Source organism: Columba livia, unplaced genomic scaffold (genome assembly GCF_036013475.1).
Source record: "Columba livia isolate bColLiv1 breed racing homer unplaced genomic scaffold, bColLiv1.pat.W.v2 Scaffold_132, whole genome shotgun sequence".
Lineage (NCBI taxonomy): Eukaryota > Metazoa > Chordata > Aves > Columbiformes > Columbidae > Columba > Columba livia.
Genome location: NW_027043028.1, coordinates 1,015,658 through 1,038,407, shown reverse-complemented (window position 1 = coordinate 1,038,407; position 22,750 = coordinate 1,015,658). Strand labels below are relative to the sequence as shown.

Sequence of the window (22,750 nt, the reverse complement as noted above, 5' to 3'; positions counted from 1 at the left end):
CCCAGCATCCACTTCGTGAGCCCCATCAGCACCACTCTGGCCAGAAGGAGACCATGGCTGAGCCTTGCAAACGCCCTGTACACAACATGCCTTTCCTTCCCCTGTCCATTTGGGTTCAGCAATCCCTTCCTTGTCCTTCACATTCCTGGAAATGGCTTCAGGAGGCTTGTCCCATCCCCTTCCCAAGGAGGGAGGTAGGGTGGCCAGACTGTTATTCTCCCCATTCCTGTTTGTGCTCTTCTTGAAGATGGGACTGAGTTCTGCATTTTTTAAGGACCCCAGAACCTCTCCGGTTTCTAGGGCACTTTTGAGAGCACAATGTGGAATCAAGGGCAAGGGTGATGTAGCAGACAAGAGCACTTACAATGATCCTGTCCAAAGCAGCTGAGATGAATCTCACTGATCCAGGGGGGTTTGTTCCTGGAGTCACACACAGAAATATCAGGGTTCTGTGAGGTGTCCACATCAGAGCTGGTCTCAGGACTCCTTGTGCACCCAGGGATGCTCAGAGACAGAGTCTGTCCCTTTTACACACAGAGGCAGGAGCCACAGTGTCCCTCTGGCCTCCTGTTGCCACTCCAGAGAGACAGGAGACACCTCATCCCTGTGGTGTGTCACCTGCTCTGCACTCATCCGAGATGTCCAACATCATGAGGAATGGACATGGAGACCTCAGATCAAGGATGCATATCCCAGTGCTGCATTCAGGTGGTTTCCCAATGTGATGTGGCCTCAAGCCACTCTCTGTGCCACGGACCTTCATGGACCCCAAGGAATAGTTGATGGTGTTTATGCTCGCTCACATTCATGTCACCTCAGGTACATGATGTGAGTGCTCACATCTCATCTGTACAAAGCAAATAGGGACTGCTGAACTATTCATTGCGTGCCCATCCATGGAGGGAAGAACAACCTCTGTGGGTGAGAAGCCAGTGCTGTGAATGGTGGTTGTGAAGGGCCAGTCGATGATGATTGACCTGGGGCTCCTTCTGTGGGGTGTCCAGTGCACAGGGGCACAGCCCAGCCCCTGCTCTGCTGGTCCTGCAGGTCTCTGGCAGGAGCCTGGCTGTGAGAGGACACTGCTGTGTGCCAGCCCTGCACACACACGCTCTTTTTTTCTGTACCCTGGGGTTTGCGTCTGTGGCCACTTTCTTGGGCATGTTCTAGAAGAACTGCCACACAGCAGGACGGTGACCAAGCTGCCAGAGCACTCAGGCCTTGCAGCAACACCAGGGATGAGAAGGAGAGTGTGGGAGTGGAACCAGAACAGCTCTGGAAGAACAAGCGCTGCTGCTCCCTGGCCAGGCTACCAGGATGGACTCTTTTCCCCTCCTCCCATTGACAAAGAGTTAGTCCCTGCAGCTCAAAATAGGACTTGGAGGAAGAATCTCAGAGAAAAAAAGTAACAGCAGAGACCTTTATCTTGCAGAGAGCATGGCTTCATATTTATACAGGCAGTGGGTTTGAAAAACAACAGACAATAAATTAGAAAGGGGATGAGAAAAATATCATGATTTATTAAAAAAAAAGACAACACCACCACACACACACACACAGAAGTCTGAGCTTCTAATGAGTTACATTAAAACTGTTATCTCTCAAAGAGCCAATGACGGACACTTTATTATTTGTGAAAAGCACCCCGCCATTAGTTTATTCAGGGCATCCTTGAGCTCCTGGTTCCTCATGCTGTAGATGAGGGGGTTCACTGCTGGAGGCACCACTGAGTACAGAACAGACACCAGCAGGTCCAGGGATGGGGAGGAGATGGAGGGGGGCTTCAGGTAGGCAAACATGGCAGTGCTGATGAACAGGGAGACCACGGCCAGGTGAGGGAGGCAGGTGGAAAAGGCTTTGTGCCGTCCCTGCTCAGAGGGGATCCTCAGCACGGCCCTCAAGATCTGCACATAGGACACCACAATGAACACAAAACAAGTAAAACCTAAACAGGCACTGACCACAAGAAGCCCAAGTTCCCTGAGGTAGGAGTGTGAGCAGGAGAGCTTGAGGATCTGGGGGATTTCACAGAAGAACTGGCCCAGGGCATTGCCCTTGCACAGGGGCAGTGAAAATGTATTGGCCGTGTGCAGCAGAGCATTGAGAAACCCAGTGGCCCAGGCAGCTGCTGCCATGTGGACACAAGCTCTGCTGCCCAGGAGGGTCCCGTAGTGCAGGGGTTTGCAGATGGCAACGTAGCGGTCGTACGACATGATGGTGAGGAGCCAATATTCTGCTGAAGCTAAAAAGAGAAACAGAAACATTTGGGAAGCACATCCTGTGTAGGAGATGGCCCTGGTGTTCCAGAGGGAATTGGCCATGGACTTGGGGACAATGGTGGAGATGGAGCCCAGGTCGAGGAGGGCGAGGTTGAGCAGGAAGAAGTACATGGGGGTGTGGAGGTGCTGGTCCCAGGCTATGGTGGTGATGATGAGGCCGTTGCCCAGGAGGGCAGCCAGGTAGATGCCCAGGAAGAGCCAGAAGTGCAAGAGCTGCAGCTCCCGTGTGTCTGTGAACGGCAGGAGGAGGAACTGGGTGATGGAGCTGCTGTTGGACATTTGCTGCCCGTGGGCATGAGGACCTGTCATAGGAGGAAAAGATAGTGAAGGTTTAGATGAGACTTCTCTGGGAATCATCAAAACCATTTCCCACAGACCCTCCCACCCTGTCACACAAAGAGACACTTTTATTTTTCCAGGAGATCATCCTGCTGAGCCCTCGTCGGTGCTTGATGAGTGTGCAATGAAGAGCAGGGTCTCTGCCCAGGGGCTCCTGAGGAGTCAGCCTGGCCCTGTGTGATCGGGTGGGCAGGGGCCAGTCCTGGGGTTCAGCTTTGTCAGCTGGAACCGCTCCTGGTGCAGAAGGGACTGTCAGCATCTGTACCCCCAGGCCTGAGAAACTGAGTTTGAGAGGTTTGCTGTTTCTACAGCTTCTTCTCCCCTCCCACCCTGGGGAGTGTTGTTGGGTGTCAGAAACCCTCAGCATTTCTGCTGCACTCAAGGAGAACAGAGCAAGTCCTGCGAGACCAGAGGGTGCCTGTGGGTCAGTGCAGAGTGAGGGCAGCTGCTCTGTCCCTCTGTCTTGCTGCAGCTGCCCTGGGCTGGCACCTTTCTGAGATGGGGGCTGATCACACTCCCATGTTACCCTGAAAAGCCACCAGGCACTGCTGAGAGCAGAGGGATCCACCTCAGACCATGACAGGTCTCACCCTTCCCTAAGGTCTCAGCACCCAACGTTTAGCCCAGGACACACACGGCTCATTCCCCAGCCCCACAGACTGCATTGCCCACAGCCCACAGGTCAGAGCAAAGCTGGGACACGTGTGCCCATGGACACACCTGCAGGAAAGGACCCACAAGATCAGGCTGTGACTCTGCAGCTGAAACTGCCATCCCCAGAGAGCCTGACAGCAAGAACAAGATCCCAACAGCAGTGACCCAGAGCAGGGGAGCAAGAAGGAGAATGCGGTGAGGGTGGGTGTGAGAGAGGCCAGGGCAGAGGCAGCCGGGCACTCAGACAGCGTCACCCTTCCCCAGCTGTGCAGCACCTCCCAGACACCAACACTGCCGGGCAGCTGCTCTCAGCCCCTGTGCTCTGCAGAGGAACTGGAGCTCTGGCTGCACAGGAGCTGCTTCATGCCTTGGAGCCCCCGGCCCTGAGGGCAGAGGCTTTGCTGGGTGGGACAGGAGCCCAGGGGGCTGCTCACAGGAGGGATCTGCACTGCAGGGGATCACAGGGACTTTTCTTTCTTCTCCTTCCCATAACCATTCCGGGTTTGGTTTCCTCTCATTTCTGATCATTTCCCTGCTGCCTGGAGATTCTCCCCTGGGAGGTGTTTCCCTGTCCATGTCTCTTCCCTGTCAGTGCTCACAGACCATCCCACCCTCTGTGCCCTCCCCCTGGCCCTACAGATCCTGCCTGTTCACAGGGCACTGCCTGGGGGCATCTTCCTGTTTGCAGGCTGGAAAACAGGACAGGTCAGACTAAGGCTGACGGGTCCAGCCAAGGTGATGCAGGTGCTGTGCACAGGCAGAGGGGTGGGGAAGGGATGTCATGAGCCTTCTGGCAGATGGACTGATCACTCAGAGCTGCAGTTCAGGAGTATGGGTGACGTGTTTAAGCATGAGAGCTCGTTTTCATTTTATCCTTTCCTGCACCCCCCACCCCTTGGGAGAGGAAACTGAAAAGACAGGCTCAGGAAAGCTCCTTATCTGCCTGGCAATCCTTGCATTGATCTTCTCCTTGAGGCATCCCCTTGGAAAAATGCTGGGGGGTGATCTTGATGTGTGAGCAACCCTGACCCACACAGCACCCTCTCCACAGCAGAGGCACCTTTCTTGCCCAATAGGGTTTGCTCCTCCACCACATCTTCTCCCCTCGGTGTTGCTGGGATCTCCCGGGCAGGCTGAGCGCTGACCCTGGCAGGCGGCAGAGTCCCTGCCCGGCACAGCCCTGGGGTGCAGGGACCCTGCTCTGCAGGACAGCCCTGGGCACCCCTGCCTGCACATTTACATTTACACCCCACAGCCACCCTGGGGAGAACGCAGCATTCACGTCTTGTCTCTCTGACAGCGCAGAAGACAATCCCTGCTCTGCAGCACATCCTCTCCTCTGATCAGAGAATCTCTGAGAGCTGTACTTACATCTCTCGCAGGCTCTGCAATGTGACAGCTTTCTGAGATCCTACCAAGATTTGCAGATGCAATGCCCTGCAGCCACAGGCTTCATATCTGAGAGGATTTCATTTCCAGTGAACTCTCAGCATCCTCCCACCCCAGACTGCGTTTCCCTCTCTGTGCCCGGCTCCTGTGCCCTCGGTGCTGCAGGCAGAGCCCTCAGCCCTGCTGCGTGTGCAGAGGAGCTGCTCCTGGGCAGAGCTGTCTCTCTGCAGCACTGCCGCTGCCATGAGCTCCCTGTGTCCCAGGAGCCCAGCCCAGCTCAGCAGCACAGGAGCAGCCCAAGGCGCTTTAATGACCCCTCTGGTGGGTTTGGTGCTGAGTCCGTGGACCTCAGACCCTGGAGGAAGTTGATGAAACCTCTCAAGAAGTCAAAGTCAGATTCAAACTCCAGAGTTTATTGTAAGGTATATGGGTCACACTGAGGGACACTACTGAAAAACAATACTCAGGTTTGGTTAGAGAAGAAAACTGGAGGCAGAGATGACAGGTCAGGAAAAGCAAAGTAAAGGTCTCTCTGATGCTGCGTAAACCTGGATGTGTTTCATTAACCAAAGGGCCAAGATCTGACCCCCAGCCCTGGGAACACAGATCCTGTCCCTCCCATGTTGCCCAGGGCCCTTCCTGGGACAGTGTGATGTGGGGCTGTGCAAGGCCAAGGGCAGAACTATGGTCCCACACCTCCCAGGTTCCTGGCTGGGGACAAGGAGGGTTTGGAGCTCATTGACAACATTTCCTGACACGGGTGACTGAGGAGTCAGTGGGGTGAGGTGCCCTGTGGGACTTCACACTTACAAACCAGAAAGAGTTGGTCAGGATGGAACAGTCAGGGATGGAAAGTGGAGCTGAGGCTCCTGGGAGATGAGAACAAGGCCAAGAGCAGGATTTCAGGAGAGCAAGCTTTGGCCTGCTGAGGGACCTGCTTGGGTCCTATGGGATATGACCTTGGTGTCTGCAGAGCTTTTCTCTCCCATCTCCTCCCTCCTCTCTCCCACCTGCTGTTGTGCAGTGTTTTTTACCCTTTCTCAAATACAATATCCCAGAGGTGCTGCCAGCATCACTGAGTGGCTCAGATTTGGCAAGAAGTGGGTCCATCTTGGAGCAGCTGAAATCAGCTCTGTCTGACATTGGTCAAACTCCTGTTGTCTTCTCAGAGAGGTGACAACTGTAGCACACCCACACTCATCCCCATTTCCAAGACTTTGCCATGTAAGCCCAGTAAAAGGTGACAATGTGTTATTTCTTGCAAACTACTTGATCACGGAGAAGAAATGCCCACAGTTCTGTGGGCAACTGAAGGAAGTCACCAGTCAATGAGCAGGTTCCTATGTGGAAATGTAATTGCCCTGGCATTCATTGACCATTCAAAGTGGCAGGTGCCAACACTCCAGAGGATCTTGGGCCAACTGCTTAACATGGCTGTCTGGTGGGCCAAGAAGGGTGATGCTCATCTGGATCTGGAACTGGAAAACAAGGAAACCCTGGTGAGGGATGTGAACATCAGTGTCCACCTTGGCTGTTGTGAGCAGGACACAGAGGGGTCCCAGGCACCAGAGGGGAGGGAGGAAGGCCAGCAGCAGAGCACAGGCTGGTGGGCTCCAGAGGAGAAGACTTGGACATACTGGGGGATGGTGCCAAAGTGGTGCCATGGATTTAGATCTGAACGCTGAAGGAGCTCGGGAAATCTGATAATCCTTACAGGACAGGCTGCTCCAAGCACTAGAATGATCTCTCCAAGTACCCCTGAACAGAAGCATTTATCTTGTGAGGCTGCTCCTCTGAACTGATGGAGCTCCGGGGCAAAAAGGCAGCACACAGGAGGTGGAAGCAGGGGAAGCTGCAAAGGAGGAATTTAGAAACCTTGTCCATGAATGTGGGGATGATGACAAAGCTGCCCTGGACTTGATACCTGCACGGGAGTGGCAGCAAGATGAGCTGACAGAGCTTCACTTGCAGTAAGAGAATAGACAGGGTGGACGTCGGCCTGCTGCTGAACTTCATAAGAGTAGAATCAGATGGGACTGAGGTTCTTCATGGCTTCTTTGCCTCCATCTTCACCAGCAAGGTCTCCTGGGACTTTGTTCCTGAAGGCAGGAGTCTGGAGAACACCCAGCAGTGGATGGGGTTCAAGTCAGGGGTGACCTGAGCAAACTCAGACACCGTTACAGAACAGGAGATGGGTCACTTGACCAGCTCCCTGAACACAAGTATCGCTGTGCACAGCACCTGAGATTGCCAGGGACACCCACCTTTGATCCAGAGGAGTGTGACTCCTCTTGAGGTGTTCTGGACTATCTCCTCATTCAAGTGGTGATTTAGGCACCCACTTTTCTGACCTATTCAGTCTTTATCAGGAGACACTCCATATTGATATGAACTGGAGTCTGCTGATACCACCTGTTCTGGAAACGGAGGGAAGAGCGAGCAGGGAAGGAAATAGAAGAAATTTGGCTTTATTGCTATTTATTATGCAAATGCTCTCTGTTTCGCTATTCTTGAAATGTCCCTAATCATCCACACCAGACTTGAAGCCTTTAGGATAATGATGCACAGACCCTTGGCTCGTAAGAGCATTTTAGATGTTAATGAGCCCTCTGCTGCCATGATCCTGAACTGCAGCTACTGAGAGAATGAACAAACCTCTAATGAAATGAAAGGCAGAAGCAAACCCCAAGTTTCTGAGGGTGTTTGGACCCCATGAAGGGCCATCACTGACACAGCTGTGAAGGAAACAACCAGTGCAGGTCCCTGTCCCTGGAGACTGCTGAAGGAAAGACTTGGAGACACTGGTTCCAGGTGGTGAGGGCCATGTGGAGGTGGCTCTGATGCCATGTCAGCCCTTGATGCTTGTTCATCACCAGAATGGCTGAGCCCTGACCCCTGGGACCTGGTAGATTTTTCTCCAATGTTTTTCAAGGCTTTTCCTGTGGTCAGTGTGAGTGTTTTGTGTTTTGGGGTGGGTTTTATGTCAAGTGCTGTTGCTTTAACTGCAAGTTTCTTGTTTTCTGTGGAGTTGGAAATGCCTGTGAGCAAATCACAACTCATCCAGCTTCTTTCATACACCTGGCAATGGTCACCAATCACCTCAATGTCCCAATCCCACACTTGCTTGAATCCCCTGTTTGGATCCATACCCATCACTGCAGGAGGTTCATGGATCCACCAGGCTCATGGATGATTCCTGAGGACCATCCAAGTGTGGGCAGTGTAAGAGAGGAGCAGAGCAGGGTCAGCTCATGGGCCATGACTGAGCACAGCCACCCCAGCAGCAGCCGTTCCCCATCTCCCAGGCACAGCCATGCCCACAGCATGCAAATGGCACTGCCATACAGGATTAGCCCAAGAGAGGCCTTTCTTCCTTCCGTATTCCCAGGAAAATCTTCCTCCTGTTCTTCCTCCACCTGCAGACATCAACTGCTTTCCATTTCTGGGCTCAGACATGGCTGGAAGGGTTCACTGAAGCCATCAGCCATCTCATTGCTTCTCCCTGACATGCCCTGACCCTCTCCCACACCTACAATGGCCAATCACGGCTGCTCAGGCCTCCCGCTCTTCAGAAGAGGCCTCGAGCTTCTTGGTTCTTCCTGGTGTTATTATGAACTTCCTCACTCTCTCCAGAGTTCATGGTGAGCTTTCTTGTCCATAACAGCCCCTTTATGACCATGTCTTACTAAATGGTTGTGTTTGTATGATCATTTGTGCAGAAAGGGCAGTCACAGGACAGCACCCAATATGTCAAACTGATGCCCAGTGAAATGCCGTAAAGCCCTGATGAGTTCCCCTGTGTCTGTGTCTCCTGGAAGGAGTCTGTCCCGAGAAGGGGATCCAGCTCCTGCCACTCTCTGCAGAGGCACATGAGCTGTGTCCATCACCTGGGGACACAAAGGGTGACGTTTGCCAGACACCCTTCATCTGAACCACTTAGATGTGTGCTTGTGGATGAGGTATGGAGCCTTATAGTGCAAATACCTATTTAATTGTCATTGCCAGAGTGCACAGATTGCCAGAGATGCAGAGTACTATTTTACAGTTATGTAAATATAAGCATATACGACTGACATTCTTAGACAAATTACACAAACACTTGAAGGATTATTCATGCATTTTAACATGATTATCCTCAGAAGTCCCACCAGCTTTGCATCTCAGGAAATGGGATCCAGAGTCCAAGGGCAGGATGGTTTGGGCTCTGTGCTGGGATCTGGAAACTGAAACGTGCTCCCATCTCCCAGCCCCCTGCCCTCCTCAGTGAGGGTGTGAGACATTCTGCCAGCGAGGGCTGAACTGACAGCCATGACCAGTATCTTATGTCCAACTGCAGCCAGTGGTGTCCTGCCAGCTCAGGATTGGAGCTTCCATTGCTGGAGGTGGTTAAAAGATGTGCAGATGTGGCGATTAGGGATATGGTTTAGTGGTGGACTTGGCAGTGTTTGATTTACGGTTGGACTCCGCGTTCTTAAGGGTCTTTTCCAGCCTAAATTATTCCTTGATTCTATGATTTGGGTTGAAACCATTTCAATCCCATCACCTCCAGCTTCCCTCAGAGGCTGCTGTTGTGTGGCACAACTGTCCCGGCTCTCCAGGCAGGTTGGGCACTGGGTTGGTGTCTGCACTGGCAGTTTTCCCCTTCCTGGGGTAAAAGGCTGTTGAGCAGAGACAGTTGTAGAGATTTGGGTCACAGGGGTTTGCAGCAATCCTGTCAAACTCTGAGCAGGATGAGCTTTGGAGCCCAGGAACAATGGAGATGCTCTGAAGATGTTTGTGAACAGTGGTGCTGGCACTAGTAACAGTAACAGGGAACTCCTCATTCTCACTGGTGATTATGATGATGAACTAAACCTCTTTAATTTCATTCCTAACAGTCATTCTTGCTTTTCAAAACATCTCCTATATCTCAGTAGCTGTGTCTTGCAAGAAGTTCTTAGAACAAGGATTTTTCTCTCACTTTTTTTTAAAAATCATTTAAAGACTACAACTCTTGGACAGAATTACCCCAAAATCAACCTTCTTTCATAACTTTTCTCCTTTTTTTATCCTGGTGTGCAGTGGAGGTGGTGTAGGGGAATAGTCTCTTTTTGAGACAAAGAAGGCCAAGGAACAGATCCCAGGTCAGTGCAAAGCACAAAGGAAGCCAGAATCTTTATGTGTGTGCACTGACACACACTGTCACCTGCATTTCCAGTCCCTGCAGTCCCAACCGTGCAGCAGAGTCTGGAGTTCTGAACTCCCTTCATCTGCCCCGTGTGACACGTGTAAAATGGAACTACCCCAGTCCAATGGCTGGTTTTGATTCTCTTCACAGCCTGAAGCACCACAGGGGTCAGGAGACAAGCCAGGATACCCAACCAGGACTCACATGCTCTGCTCTTACAGTTCAGGTGTTCCCGGGACTCTCAGCAGACATGTCACGCTGATATCTGGGTTCAAGGAGCTTGTCAAGTGTCTCATCTCCATTTCTGTAACGGTGGCTTTGCTGCCTGGCTGCTGTGCAGACTCTGTACACGGATGTTGACACCTCTTGAACAACCTGCTCTGAAAGGGTTAACAACATGGGCTGTTCTTTCTGGAAGGGTGTTAGGAGAGCAAAAAAGACCCTGGGTTGGGGCAAATGAAAAGGAATGCAAAAGTTGCGGTCAGGACTGTTCGGGGGCACTTGTAAAGCAGCCCTGCACCTCATGTGAATTATTCCTGTGCTCAGGGAGAACCTGAGAGCTGTCCCTAAATTGAAAACATGAAGGGGAAGGAAGGACAGTGTCCTTCAGGCTCAAAGGGACCTTGGCAGGTGTCTTGACCAACCTCCTGCTCACAGCAGGGTCAGACCAGATTGCTCAGGGCTTTATCCAAACACGTCTTGGTCACTTTCTGGGACAGAGTGGGTGCGCACTCCTGGGAAACAGCTTCCAGTGCTGGACTGTCCTCAGGACTGGAAAGTTTCTCCCTTTCTACAGCACCTTTCCAAGCCCAACCATCCAGATTGGTTTTACCCATCTACTCACACACTGACACAGACCATAATATCCTACCTTGGACACAAGACTATTGTGGGGGATGATGCCGGATTCCTTGCTGACTTCCAGGTAACAGACCACCACTGCTCTGCCCACGTCCACCACCCTGTCCTTTCCTCACAGAAAGCAAAGAGGATGGACAGGCACAACCTGCCCTGGGTAAACCCCGTCACCTTCTCTTCCAGACACCCAGAAATGGGGTCCCAGTGGACATGCTCTGGGGCACAGCCCTTAGTTCCCCTGCTCACCCATTGGCCATTTTGAAAAGTGCACACACTGTGTGAGAGCTGCCAGTGGTCAGGGAGTCCCCCCAGTCTCCATGAGCTTTCACAGATGGTGGAGAGTGGCCTCGCTGTGACATCGTCCTGCTGTCCCAGCTCCTGGGATGCTGCCCCTGCTGTCCCATAGACTGGAGAGGATTGTGTTAGTTCCAGTGACCCCTGACTTGATCCACATCCACTGCTGGTTGTTCTGCCTCCAGCCACAGAGATCTCAGAGACCTTGCTGGTGAAGAGGGAGAATGAGAGGACACAGGGATTCTCACCTCTTATTATATTCATTAGTGTCCACACAGGGTCTTTGTTTGTCCTTTAACTGTTCCTGCAGTAGTAACAGCTCATTATGGGGCCCCTGAATTGCCTTACAGGTCTGGACTGAGCTTTGATCTGGACTGTTGCTGTGCTTGGAGGCTGCTGTCCTTGCAGACCAGATGAACTCACTCCTGCCACCCTGCCTGGCAGTTCATTCCATCCGTGTCACAGCTCTGTCTGCAGCACTGACAGCTCCAGCTCCCCAGTCAGGTCCCTGGCTGAGGACATTGCCTCACATCTGGGCTGAGCCACCCCAGCTGTGGCACCAGCCCAGCTCTGACCTGCCACAAGAAACCTGGTACCAAGTGTCCAAGAGCCCATGTGTGCAAAGGCTTTGAATCAGAGCACAGACATGACATGGCCAAAGACTGATGAATGTCTCTCTAGACCTAGGAGTGTAAAACCAGAACAAAACGCCTAAGTTCATTCAACTGAAGATATTCCTCCCCTAGCCCGGAGAAATTAGATCCTTTGCTGTAACATTCCTGGTGTCCTGTCTGATGATGGGACAAGAAAAATGATTGTCATACCAATTTATTCTTTAAAATGAAAAATACAATGCTGGAAAGAAGTGTCTCTAAAGAGGAGAGAGAATCAACACCACTGATTACTTCAACTTCGAAGTTGTGCCATTGGAGCCCCAGAGACACCTGGAGGAGCCCAGAGGGGACAGAGAAAGGGACATCATGGGCTGCTCCTGTGCTGCTGAGCTGGGCTGGGCTCCTGGGACACAGGGAGCTCATGGCAGCGGCAGCGCTGCAGAGAGACAGCTCTGCCCAGGAGCAGCTCCTCTGCACACGCAGCAGGGCTGAGGGCTCTGCCTGCAGCACCGAGGGCACAGGAGCCAGGCACAGAGAGGGAAACGCATTCTGGGCTGGGAGGATGCTGAGATGTCACTGGAAATGAAATCCTCTCAGATATGAAGCCTGTGGCTGCAGGGCATTGAATCTGCATATCTTGGTAGGATCTCATAAAGCTGTCACATTGCAGAGCCTGCGAGAGATGTAAGTACAGCTCTCAGAGATTCTCTGATCAGAGGGGAGGATGTGCTGCAGAGCAGGGATTGCCTTCTGCACTGTCAGAGTGACAAGACGTGAATGCTGCGTTCTCCCCAGGGTGGCTGTGGGGTGTAAATGTAAATGTGCAGGCAGGGGTGCCCAGGGCTGTCCTGCAGAGCAGGGTCCCTGCACCCCAGGGCTGTGCCGGGCAGGGACTCTGCCGCCTGCCAGGGTCAGCGCTCAGCCTGCCCGGGAGAGCCCAACAACACTGAGGGGAGAAGATGTGGTGGAGGAGCAAACCCTATTGGGCAAGAAAGGTCCTTCTGCTGTGGAGAGGGTGCTGTGTGGGTCAAGGCTGCTCACACAGATGCAGATCACACCCAGCATTATTCCAAGTGGATGCCTCAAGGAGAAGATCAGTGCAAGGATTGCCAGACAGATAAGGAGCTTTCCTGAGCCTGTCTTTTCAGTTTCCTCTCCCAAGGGGTGGGGGGTGCAGGAAAGCATAAAATGAAAATGAGCTCTCATGCTTAAACACGTCACTGAGACTCCTGAACTGCAACTGTGAGTGATCAGTCCATCTGCCAGAAGGCTCATGACATCCCTTCCCCACCCCTCTGCCTGTGCACAGCACCTGCATCACCTTGGCTGGACCCGTCAGCCTTAGTCTGACCTGTCCTGTTTTCCAGCCTGCAGACAGGAAGATGCCCCCAGGCAGTGCCCTGTGAACAGGCAGGATCTGTAGGGCCAGGGGGAGGGCACTGAGGGTGGGATGGTCTGTGAGCACTGACAGGGAAGAGACATGGACAGGGAAACACCTCCCAGGGGAGAATCTCCAGGCAGCAGGGAAATGATCAGAAATGAGAGGAAACCAAACCCGGAATGGTTATGGGAGGGAGAACAGAGAAAAGTGCCTGTGATCCCCTGCAGTGCAGATCCCTCCTGTGAGCAGCCCCCTGGGCTCCTGTCCCACCCAGCAAAGCCTCTGCCCTCAGGGCCGGGGGCTCCAAGGCATGAAGCAGCTCCTGTGCAGCCAGAGCTCCAGTTCCTCTGCAGAGCACAGGGGCTGAGAGCAGCTGCCCGGCAGTGTTGGTGTCTGGGAGGTGCTGCACAGCTGGGGAAGGGTGACGCTGTCTGAGTGCCCGGCTGCCTCTGCCCTGGCCTCTCTCACACCCACCCTCACCGCATTCTCCTTCTTGCTCCCCTGCTCTGGGTCACTGCTGTTGGGATCTTGTTCTTGCTGTCAGGCTCTCTGGGGATGGCAGTTTCAGCTGCAGAGTCACAGCCTGAGCTTGTGGGTCCTTTCCTGCAGGTGTGTCCATGGGCACACGTGTCCCAGCTTTGCTCTGACCTGTGGGCTGTGGGCAATGCAGTCTGTGGGGCTGGGGAATGAGCTGAGTGTGTCCTGGACTAAACGTTGGGTGCTGAGACCTTAGGAAAGGGTGAGACCTGTCATGGTCTGAGGTGGATCCCTCTGCTCTCAGCAGTGCCTGGTGGCTTTTCAGGGTAACGTGGGAGTGTGATCAGCCCCCATCTCAGAAAGGTGCCAGCCCAGGGCAGCTGGAGCAAGACAGAGGGACAGAGCAGCTGCCCTCACTCTGCACCGACCCACAGGCATCCTCTGGTCTTGCAGGACTCGCTCTGTTCTCCCTGAGTGCAGCAGAAATGCTGAGGGTTTCTGACACCCAACAACACTCCGCAGTGAATATGGGGGGAGGTGTAAAAATCCTGGAAAGCCCAAACTACCTTCACCATCTCTGTTCCCTATCACTGGGAAAGCAAGTGCTTCTGTGTTAGCAGAACCAGGACAGTCCCCACCGTTCCTGTGGCCCCACATCTGCAGAGCTGGACTGACTTATCGACGGCCCATGGGTAGAGGCCCTGCTCTTGGTTGCACATTTTCCAGCACCAAGCAGGGCTGCAGCCACAGTGCTGGAGAAAGTTCTCCTAGGAAAACAAAAGTGTGTCTGTGTGTGACAGGGGAGGGTCTATGGGACTTGGTTTCATTTTTGTCGCAGAACTCTTCCCTGGCTTCTCACTGTCTTTTTTTTCCTCATGAGAGCACCCCATGCTCAGGAAAAGCAAATGTCCAACAGCAGCTCCATCAGCCAGTTCCTCCTCCTGCCGTTCACAGACACACGGGAGCTGCAGCTCTTGCACTTCTGGCTCTTCCTGGGCATCTACCTGGCTGCCCTCCTGGGCAACGGCCTCATCATCACCACCATAGCCTGGGACCAGCACCTCCACACCCCCATGTACTTCTTCCTGCTCAACCTCGCCCTCCTCGACCTGGGCTCCATCTCCACCACTGTGCCCAAATCCATGGCCAACTCTCTGTGGGATTCCAGGGTCATTTCCTATGCAGGATGTGCTGCCCAGGTCTTCTCTTTTTGTTTCTTGCTTGGTTCAGAGTATTTTCTTCTCACCATCATGTCCTATGACCGCTACGTTGCCATCTGCAAACCCCTGCACTACGGGACCCTCCTGGGCAGCAGAGCTTGTGTCCACATGGCAGCAGCTGCCTGGGCCACTGGGTTTCTCAATGCTCTGCTGCTCACGGCCAATACATTTTCACTGCCCCTGTGCAAGGGCAATGCCCTGGGCCAGTTCTTCTGTGAAATCCCCCAGATCCTCAAGCTCTCCTGCTCACACTCCTACCTCAGGGAACGTGGGCTTATTGTGGTTAGTCTCTTCATAGTATGTGGGTGTTTTATTTTCATTCTATTCTCCTATGTGCAGATCTTGAGGGCCGTGCTGAGGATCCCCTCTGAGCAGGGACGGCACAAAGCCTTTTCCACCTGCCTCCCTCACCTGGCCGTGGTCTCCCTGTTCCTCAGCACTGCCATGTCTGCCTACCTGAAGCCCCCCTCCATCTCTTCCCCATCCCTGGACCTGGTGGTGTCTGTTCTGTACTCAGTGGTGCCTCCAGCAGTGAACCCCCTCATCTACAGCATGAGGAACCAGCAGCTCAAAGATGCCCTGTGGAAACTCTTGACTTAGTGTTTTCTGAAGCAATAAACTGCCCATCTTTTTCTACATAAGAGTTTTAATGTAACTAATTACAGAACCAGCCTTTCATCTTTATTTTTTCTTGTTGATGGTGGTTTTATTGTGATAATGTTGTCATCCCCCATTCACTGCCTGCTTTTCTTGTATAAGTACTGTCCATGATCTCATGTATTTAAACAAAATAAAGGGTCATGTCGCGATTTATTTTCATGGTATCCTTCCTGCAAAGCCTGTTTGGAGCTGCAGGGACAGTTCCTGTGTCCATGGGTGAAAGGGAACAGAGTCCATCCTGGCAGCCCTGCCAGGGAGCAGCAGCGCTTGTTCTTCCAGAGCTGTTCTGGTTCCACTCCCACACTCTCCTTCTCATCCCTGGTGTTGGTGCAAGGCCTGAGTGCTCTGGCAGCTTGGTCACCGTCCTGCTGTGTGTCAGTGCTGTGAGCGCAGGCAGGGACAGGCAATGGGCACTGCTGTGACAGAGCTGGCCTCAGTAACAGAGCTGGCCTCAGATCACACAAGGAAAAGTGATCTTCCTTGGGCAGTGCATGATGGTTTATATCTTCTTGCCAAGCTTCTCTCAAGCTTATTCTTATAGAAATGGCCACAGATGAAACATCAGTGTACAGCTGAACAGTGTGTGTGTGCAGGGCTGGCACACAGCAGTGTCCTCTCACAGCCAGGCTCCTGCCAGAGACCTGCAGGACCAGCAGAGCAGGGGCTGGGCTGTGCCCCTGTGCACTGGACACCCCATGGAAGGAGCCCCAGGGCATCATCATGGACGGGCCCCTCACAACCACCATTTGCAGCACTGGCCTCTCACCCACAGAGGTTGTTCTTCCCTCCATGGATGGACAATGAATGAGTAGTTCAGCAGTCTGGGTTTGCTTTGTACAGATGAGATGTGAGCACGCACATCATGTATGTGAGGTGACATGACCATGAGCCAGCTCTGGGCCCTTGTGGCCAGGAAGGCCAATGGCATCCTGGGGTGTATTACAAGGGGAGTGGTTAGTAGATCGAGAGAGGTCCTCCTTCCCCTCTACTCCGCCCTGGTGAGACCCCATCTGGAATACTGAGTCCAGTTCTGGGTCCCTCAGTTCCAGAAGGACAGGGAACTGCTGGAGAGGGTCCAGCGTAGGACAACGAAGATGCTGAAGGGAGTGGAGCATCTCCCTTATGAAGAAAGGCTGAGGGAGCTGGGTCTCTTTTAGTTTGGAGAAGAGGAGACTGAGGGATGACCTTATTAATGTTATATAAATATATAAAGGGTGAGTGCCACAAGGATGGAGCCAGGCTCTTCTCGGTGGCAAACAATGATAGGGGTAATGGGATCAAGCTGGAACACAAGAGGTTCCACTTAAATTTGAGAAAAAACTTCTTCTCAGTAAGGGTGCCAGAGCCTGGCCCAGGCTGCCCAGGGGGGTTGTGGAGTCTCCTTCTCTGCAGACATTCAAAACCCTCCTGGACATGTTCCTGTGCAACCTCACCTGGGCGTTCCTGCTCCAGCAGGGTGATTGGACTAGATGATCTTATGAGGTTCCTTCCAATCCCAAACATACTGTGATACTGTGATACTGTGATACTGTGATACTGTGTGACATGAACACGAGTGAGCACAAACATCATCAACTGTTCCTTGGGGTTCCATGAAAACCTGTGGCACACACAAGGTCCTGAGGTCACTTCCTGTTGGAAGTAACACCCCACGGGAAACTGCCTGAATGCAGCACTGGGTTTTGCTTCCTTAATTGAGCTCCCCCTGTCCATTTCTCATGATGTAGGACATCTCAGATTAGTGCAGAGCAGGTGAAACACCAGAGCTGAGGTGTCTCCCACCCCTCTGGAGTGGCAACGGGAGGCCAGAGGGACAATGTGACTCCTACCTCTGTGTGTAAAAGGGACAGACTGTCTCTGAGCATCCCTGGGTGCAGAAGGGGTCCTGAGACAAACTCAGATCTGGATGCCTGATAGAACCCTGGCATTTCTGTGTGTGACTCCAGGAACAAACCTCAGTGTCCCAGTGAGATTCATCTCAGCTGCTGGGACAGGCTCATTGCAAGTGCTCCTGTCTGCTGTCACCCTTGCCTGTGATTCTGGGTTGTGCTCTCAAAAGCAAGACAAAGTGGTAAGAGGGTTTCCGAGGTCTTTGGAAAGGCAGATATCGAACCCATCTGCATGAAAAGCATGAAGGAGAATTAATGGCTGGTCAACCTGCCGCCATACCCAGAATTTTGCAGGGTCACAGACATGGTGTTCCTTGGTGTCCTAGTAACCAGATCAGTGATCTCTGGGCTGGAGAATTGGAAGCTGGGTGAGAAGCTGGCTCGACAATCAAGCCAAATGTCATCAGCGGTACAAAGCCCTCCGTGCAGCCAGTTACTAGTATCATCCCTCAGTGACCAGCACTTGGACCAACACTGTTAAATGTCTTTATTCTCCCTCTCTATGATGTGACGAGTGCACATTCAGCTTCTCTGTGGTGAGGCATAGTTGTGAGGAACCCTTGAACAACCTCACCTGGTTAACCCTGCCTGGAGCAGGACAGTGAGACAAGTGAGATAAGGGCTTTCTTCAAACCTCAAGTTATTCTGAGATTCAATGAGTCTTTCCCTTGGAGAGGATTTTGAAGGCAGAATAGGCAGAAGAAGAATAAAAAGAATAAAAGACAGAAAAGGAGTTCTAAATGTTGTCAACAAAAAACCAGCAGTTGCTCTGAAGAGTGTTTTTCAACTCAAATCTCTAGTAGGGAATATATTTGATAAATTTGATAAAACGAGTATACATTTATCTGATCGGGTCCTGGGCCATAAAAAAGGTGATGGATAGTTACGGTATTATGAGTTCAGTTGTGTCTCAGACACTCCTAACCCAGTCAGAATCCTGTGGCTGTGAAGGGGACAGTGAGGTCAGTTCTGTCTCTGGAGGTGACAGCCCAGCAGCAGGGACACGGCTGGGAAAGAACCTCAGCCTAAGTATGACAGATCCTACCCAGGAAGAGGCCTTGGAGACAGGTTGTCACATCCATCCCACCTGAGAACATGACGGGACAGCAGCAGGGACATGGTTCTGTGTATCAGAGAAGCTGAAAGGCCAGCAGCACTCATGGGATTTAGGAGATCATGGGGAGGTTATTTCTCTCTGGTCAAGTGCAAGATGACTAGAAGAATAACAGGTTGGGATCTCTGCTTGATGGGCAGTTTCTGAGGTGGTAAAGCTTCCAAAGTAGTGGGAAAAAGCAGCAGAGAAAAAAAAACAAAGCCACTAAGTGCAGATGGGGAAGTGGAGACTGGTTATCAGGAGTAAGAAATGTCACTGGAAGGGCAGTGCTGTGGAGCAAGAGGTGACCCAGAGGAAGCTGGATCAGCCCATGGTTTGTGTGCCAAAGAGCAGCCAGTGAGGGTGCAGACACAGCAGTGAAGGTGCAGAAATGCTGGCTGAGAGCAGGTGGGGAAGCGAGATGGGTGTCTGCAGCCTGCAGGGAAAGAGGGGCAGGGGTAGCACCGTGTAGAACAGCCTGTGGTGGAGATGGCAAAGGGCGCTGTAAGGCTGGAAGGGACCCACAGAACCCAGGTCTCTGTCCCCTTGGCCAGGGCAGTTGTCTCTGCCACTGAGGCCCAGCAGAAGACATGTTGTCCTCATGGCACTGGGGCCTCGGTGCCTCCTTGCAGCCCCATGGGGAAGCTGGAAGTTGTTGTCCCAGTGTTGTCCTTCCCTGGGCCTTGCACACCCACATCCCACGGTCCCAGAAAGAGCCCTGAGCCATGTGTTTACATCTCATCTGTACAATGAAAACATGGAGTTTTGACCTAGTGTTTCATAGAATCATTTTAATTTTTAAGTTTCATTTCATTTAATTATATACATAGTAGTAGTATATTATACTATTTTTATTGTCTTATTAAAATGCTGTTTCTGAACCCACGGGTTTCTCCATTCCCTTTGGTTATCTTCCATATCGCACTTAATAGGTTGGAGGAGTACCTGAGCAGCTATTGTGGTCTTAGTTGCTGGCTGGGGTAGAACATTGACAGGAAAGGATAACAGTGGATCAAGAACTCTTGAAAATCACTTTCCAAGATGATCGCACTTTTTTTTTTTTGTATTGGGAAACAGCATGAGAAAGGAAAACCATCAGAAACTGCAGCTCTGGAGGTCCAGAGTGGAGCTCAGGATAAAGAAATGTCATTCTGAGCGCAGTGCTGTGGTCATTCAGAAGGACTCTGGATCAGCCATGACTTTGTGTTTCCAGGAACAGCTGGTGAGGATGGAGAGACAGCAGCACAGGTGGGGACACACTGGGCTGAGAACAAGGTGGGGAAGCGCATGGGGTGTCTGCAGCCTGTGGGGAAACAGCCACAGGCCTGGGACAGTGCAGGATGGACTGTGGTGGAGATGGCCAAGGGTGAGGCTGAATGTCCCTGAAAGAGCCAAGGTCTTTGTCCCCTTGGCTATGGCTGATGTCCCTGCCAGCGAGGCCTAAGAGGAGACACATGGTTGTCATGGCCATGGCTCCCCATTGCCTCCTTGCACCCCCAGGGAGTGTCACACCATTGTCCTGCACTGGGCATCGCACTCCCCACAGCCCCAGGAAGAGCCCTGAGCCACCTGTGAGGGACAGGATCTCCCTTCCCAGGGGCAGGGGCTCAAGGCTTGGCCATTGTCCTTCATCAGACAAACCAAGGGCTTTCTCAGCATCAGAGCTGCTGCACTTTGCCTTTGCCTGATGCAATCACTGCCTCCAATTATCTGCTCTAACGAGTCCCTGGGGAGGCTTTGTCAGTAACAGCCCTCAGTGGGGCCATTAATGCTTCAAGGTACTTTGGAGTTTGTTCTGACTTGGACTTCTTGAGCAGATTCTTCAGCCTGTCCTTGGTATCTGAGGTTCATGGACTCAGCACCAAATGCACCACGGGGCTCATTAAAACACAGAAAGCCCTAACGAGCGATGTTTCTTTCTGTAATTTCCTTCAAATCTTCCAGACTTGCAGAACTAACTGGAGAGGTTTCAATGGGACACTTGCTGATGAAGATTTCAAAGAAGATTTCATAAAGGAGGGTTTTTTCTTTCCAGGGTATTTTCTATCATTTTTCAGTGTATGGAAGAAGTGACAGCAGCATTCTACACTGGACATTGATCCCAAGGGTCTACTGAAGACATCTGGACAGGCAGGAGAACAGTCCTTGAGGCTGGACACTGTATGGACAACCTGGCTCCTCACCCCCACCCCCAGTCTGCCGGTTCCCTCATTGGCCACCACAGATTGCATCACTTTTCCTACATCAGTTTAATAAACAGCAAAACACTTTCCTCAGCTGTGTGTGTAAGCTGGATCTGGTGAGGTCCAGCATCCACAAGGGACACCCACACAAGAACTGGTTTAGACAGAGAGATAGGAGAGGATAGAAACAAACACAATGAACATGTTGACTGCCATGTTAATTAGAGCTCTGAAGAATGGGGCAAGTTTGTAACTCCCTGAAGCTCAAAGCAGAAACCAGACAGCTGCGAGGCCACTGAATGACCAAAGAGCAAGTGGAGGAGAAACCTGAGAGCACTGGGAAGGGCAAACGTCCAGACAGTGCTGGAAAGTTGTCCTTGGGCAGGGACATTTAATCAGGAGAGGTGGGAACTCCTGAATGACGAGGGAGATGAAATACTAGAGTGTTGGTAATAGAAGTACAGGGGAAGACCAGTGTTTCTTATCCAATCCTTAGTACACTTCCAGACAGACATCAGTCATCAGCTGTCTCACCATAAACAGCCAGGGCCATTTTAGGGGCCCAGTGTACCTGAGGTGCTGGCCTGGGATTGGCATCTCTCGCACAGGACCTGGGGAGACCAGAGCACCTTGCAGTGCAGGTGGAGCCTGGGCAGGGGTTCCCGGGGCATCTACACTGGCACCAGGGGTTTGTGTCCCTGGAGCTGAAGACATTTGTGTCCTAAACCCATGCCCAGTTCTGGAATACTCTTTCATCAACTGACATCTGATGGGCCTGCAGGCATGAAGCCAAGATCATGTTGTGTCTTGCACAGCGCCCCATGCCCTCTGAACCTTCCCTGCCCAGGACTCCTCACACGTTGCCCAGAGCGAGTCACACTGAGGGGTTGGCTGGTTCACGGGCTGAGATGTTGGTTTAGATGGTCACCTACAGCACAGGTGGATCCTGCCCCATCATCGCCTGCTCTGCTCCAGTCTGAAACAGAGCCCAACATCACAATGGGATCATGAGAGAACTGAGGTTGAAGGGACCTCAGGAGTCTGCAGTCCAACCCGTCACCAACTGGGTCACACCAAGGTGTTCAAGCCTTGATTCAATCAGAGCTTTAGCAGGACTAGAGAAGTGATCATCCCTTTGTACTGGTCACTGGTGAGGCTGCACCTTGAATCCTGGGGTCAGTTTTAGGCCCCTCATGGCAAGGAAGACATTGAGGTGCTGGAGAGAGTTCAGAGGAGGTGACAAGGCTGGTGAAGGGTCTGGAGCACCAGTCTGACGAGGAGCGGTTGAGGGAGCTGGGGCTGTTCAGCCTTGAGAACAGGAGGCTGAGGAGAGACCTTATTACTCTCTACAGCTGCCTGAAAGGAGGTTTTGTCTTGGAGGATGTTGGTCTCTTCTCCCGAGTAACAAGTGATAGGACAAGAGGAAACGGCCTCAAGTTGCACACGGGGAGGTTTAGATTGGATATGAGGAAGAAATTCTTCAGGGAAAGGGTTTTGAAGCAATGGAGCACACTGCCCAGTGAGATTGTGGAGTCACCATCCCTGAAAGGTGTTCAAAAGAAATACAGATGAGGCTCTAGGGACATGGTTTATTGCCAGAATTAAATTATGTTTGGACTCAATGATCCTAAGGGTCTTTGCAGCCACAATTATTCTATGATTCCATGATAAGTCATTTTTGCTGTTTTCTTTCTCAGAGGACCATGCAGCCTCCCTGAGAGCTGTGACCTTTCTGAGGTGTTTGGGAGACGTCTCACGGTCACACCAGCCAGTTCCACCAGCCCCTGTCTGTCCCTTCCCAGACCAAACCTTTTCTCCATATCCCAACCTTCCAGGCGAGTTTCTGGGACACAGCAAATGCTGTGCTGGTCTCTGAGCCTCTTAAGAGAGAAAAGCTTGCCAACATGTCAATGGGCTCTCTGTGCACATCCAAGCTTTCCTGACCATTTTTCTCCAAGCTCCATTTGCGCCCAACCTTTCTGGTCCTTGAGCTGTACTTGAGGGGATTGAGCAGAGATGTGGGGAAGGTGTAGAAAAAAGCTTTGTCAAACTGTTTTGCAATTGCTCTTCTGGGAATCCCACAGTCCAGGATGAGGGTGCTGGAGAAACCAGTGGCACAGGTGAGGTGAGAGGTCCAGGAGGAGAAGGCCTTGTGCCTGTCTACACTGGGGTAGAGCAGTGATGCATTCATGGGATGCCCATGTGAACAGGAAGGGGACAAATGGCTCCAGGGGACAAAATGCCTTCCAGCCAGTT

The 22,750-nt window shown here is 52.2% G+C and overlaps 1 protein-coding gene across 1 annotated transcript; it reads right to left on the bottom strand.

Annotated features, from left to right (window-relative positions):
• Positions 1-1,598: 1,598 nt before the first annotated feature.
• On the bottom strand, positions 1,599-2,555 carry LOC135577628 (olfactory receptor 14A16-like). Its single transcript, XM_065047758.1, has one exon. It carries the CDS (start codon positions 2,553-2,555, stop codon positions 1,599-1,601), a length of 957 nt encoding a protein of 318 aa, XP_064903830.1.
• Positions 2,556-22,750: the final 20,195 nt, after the last annotated feature.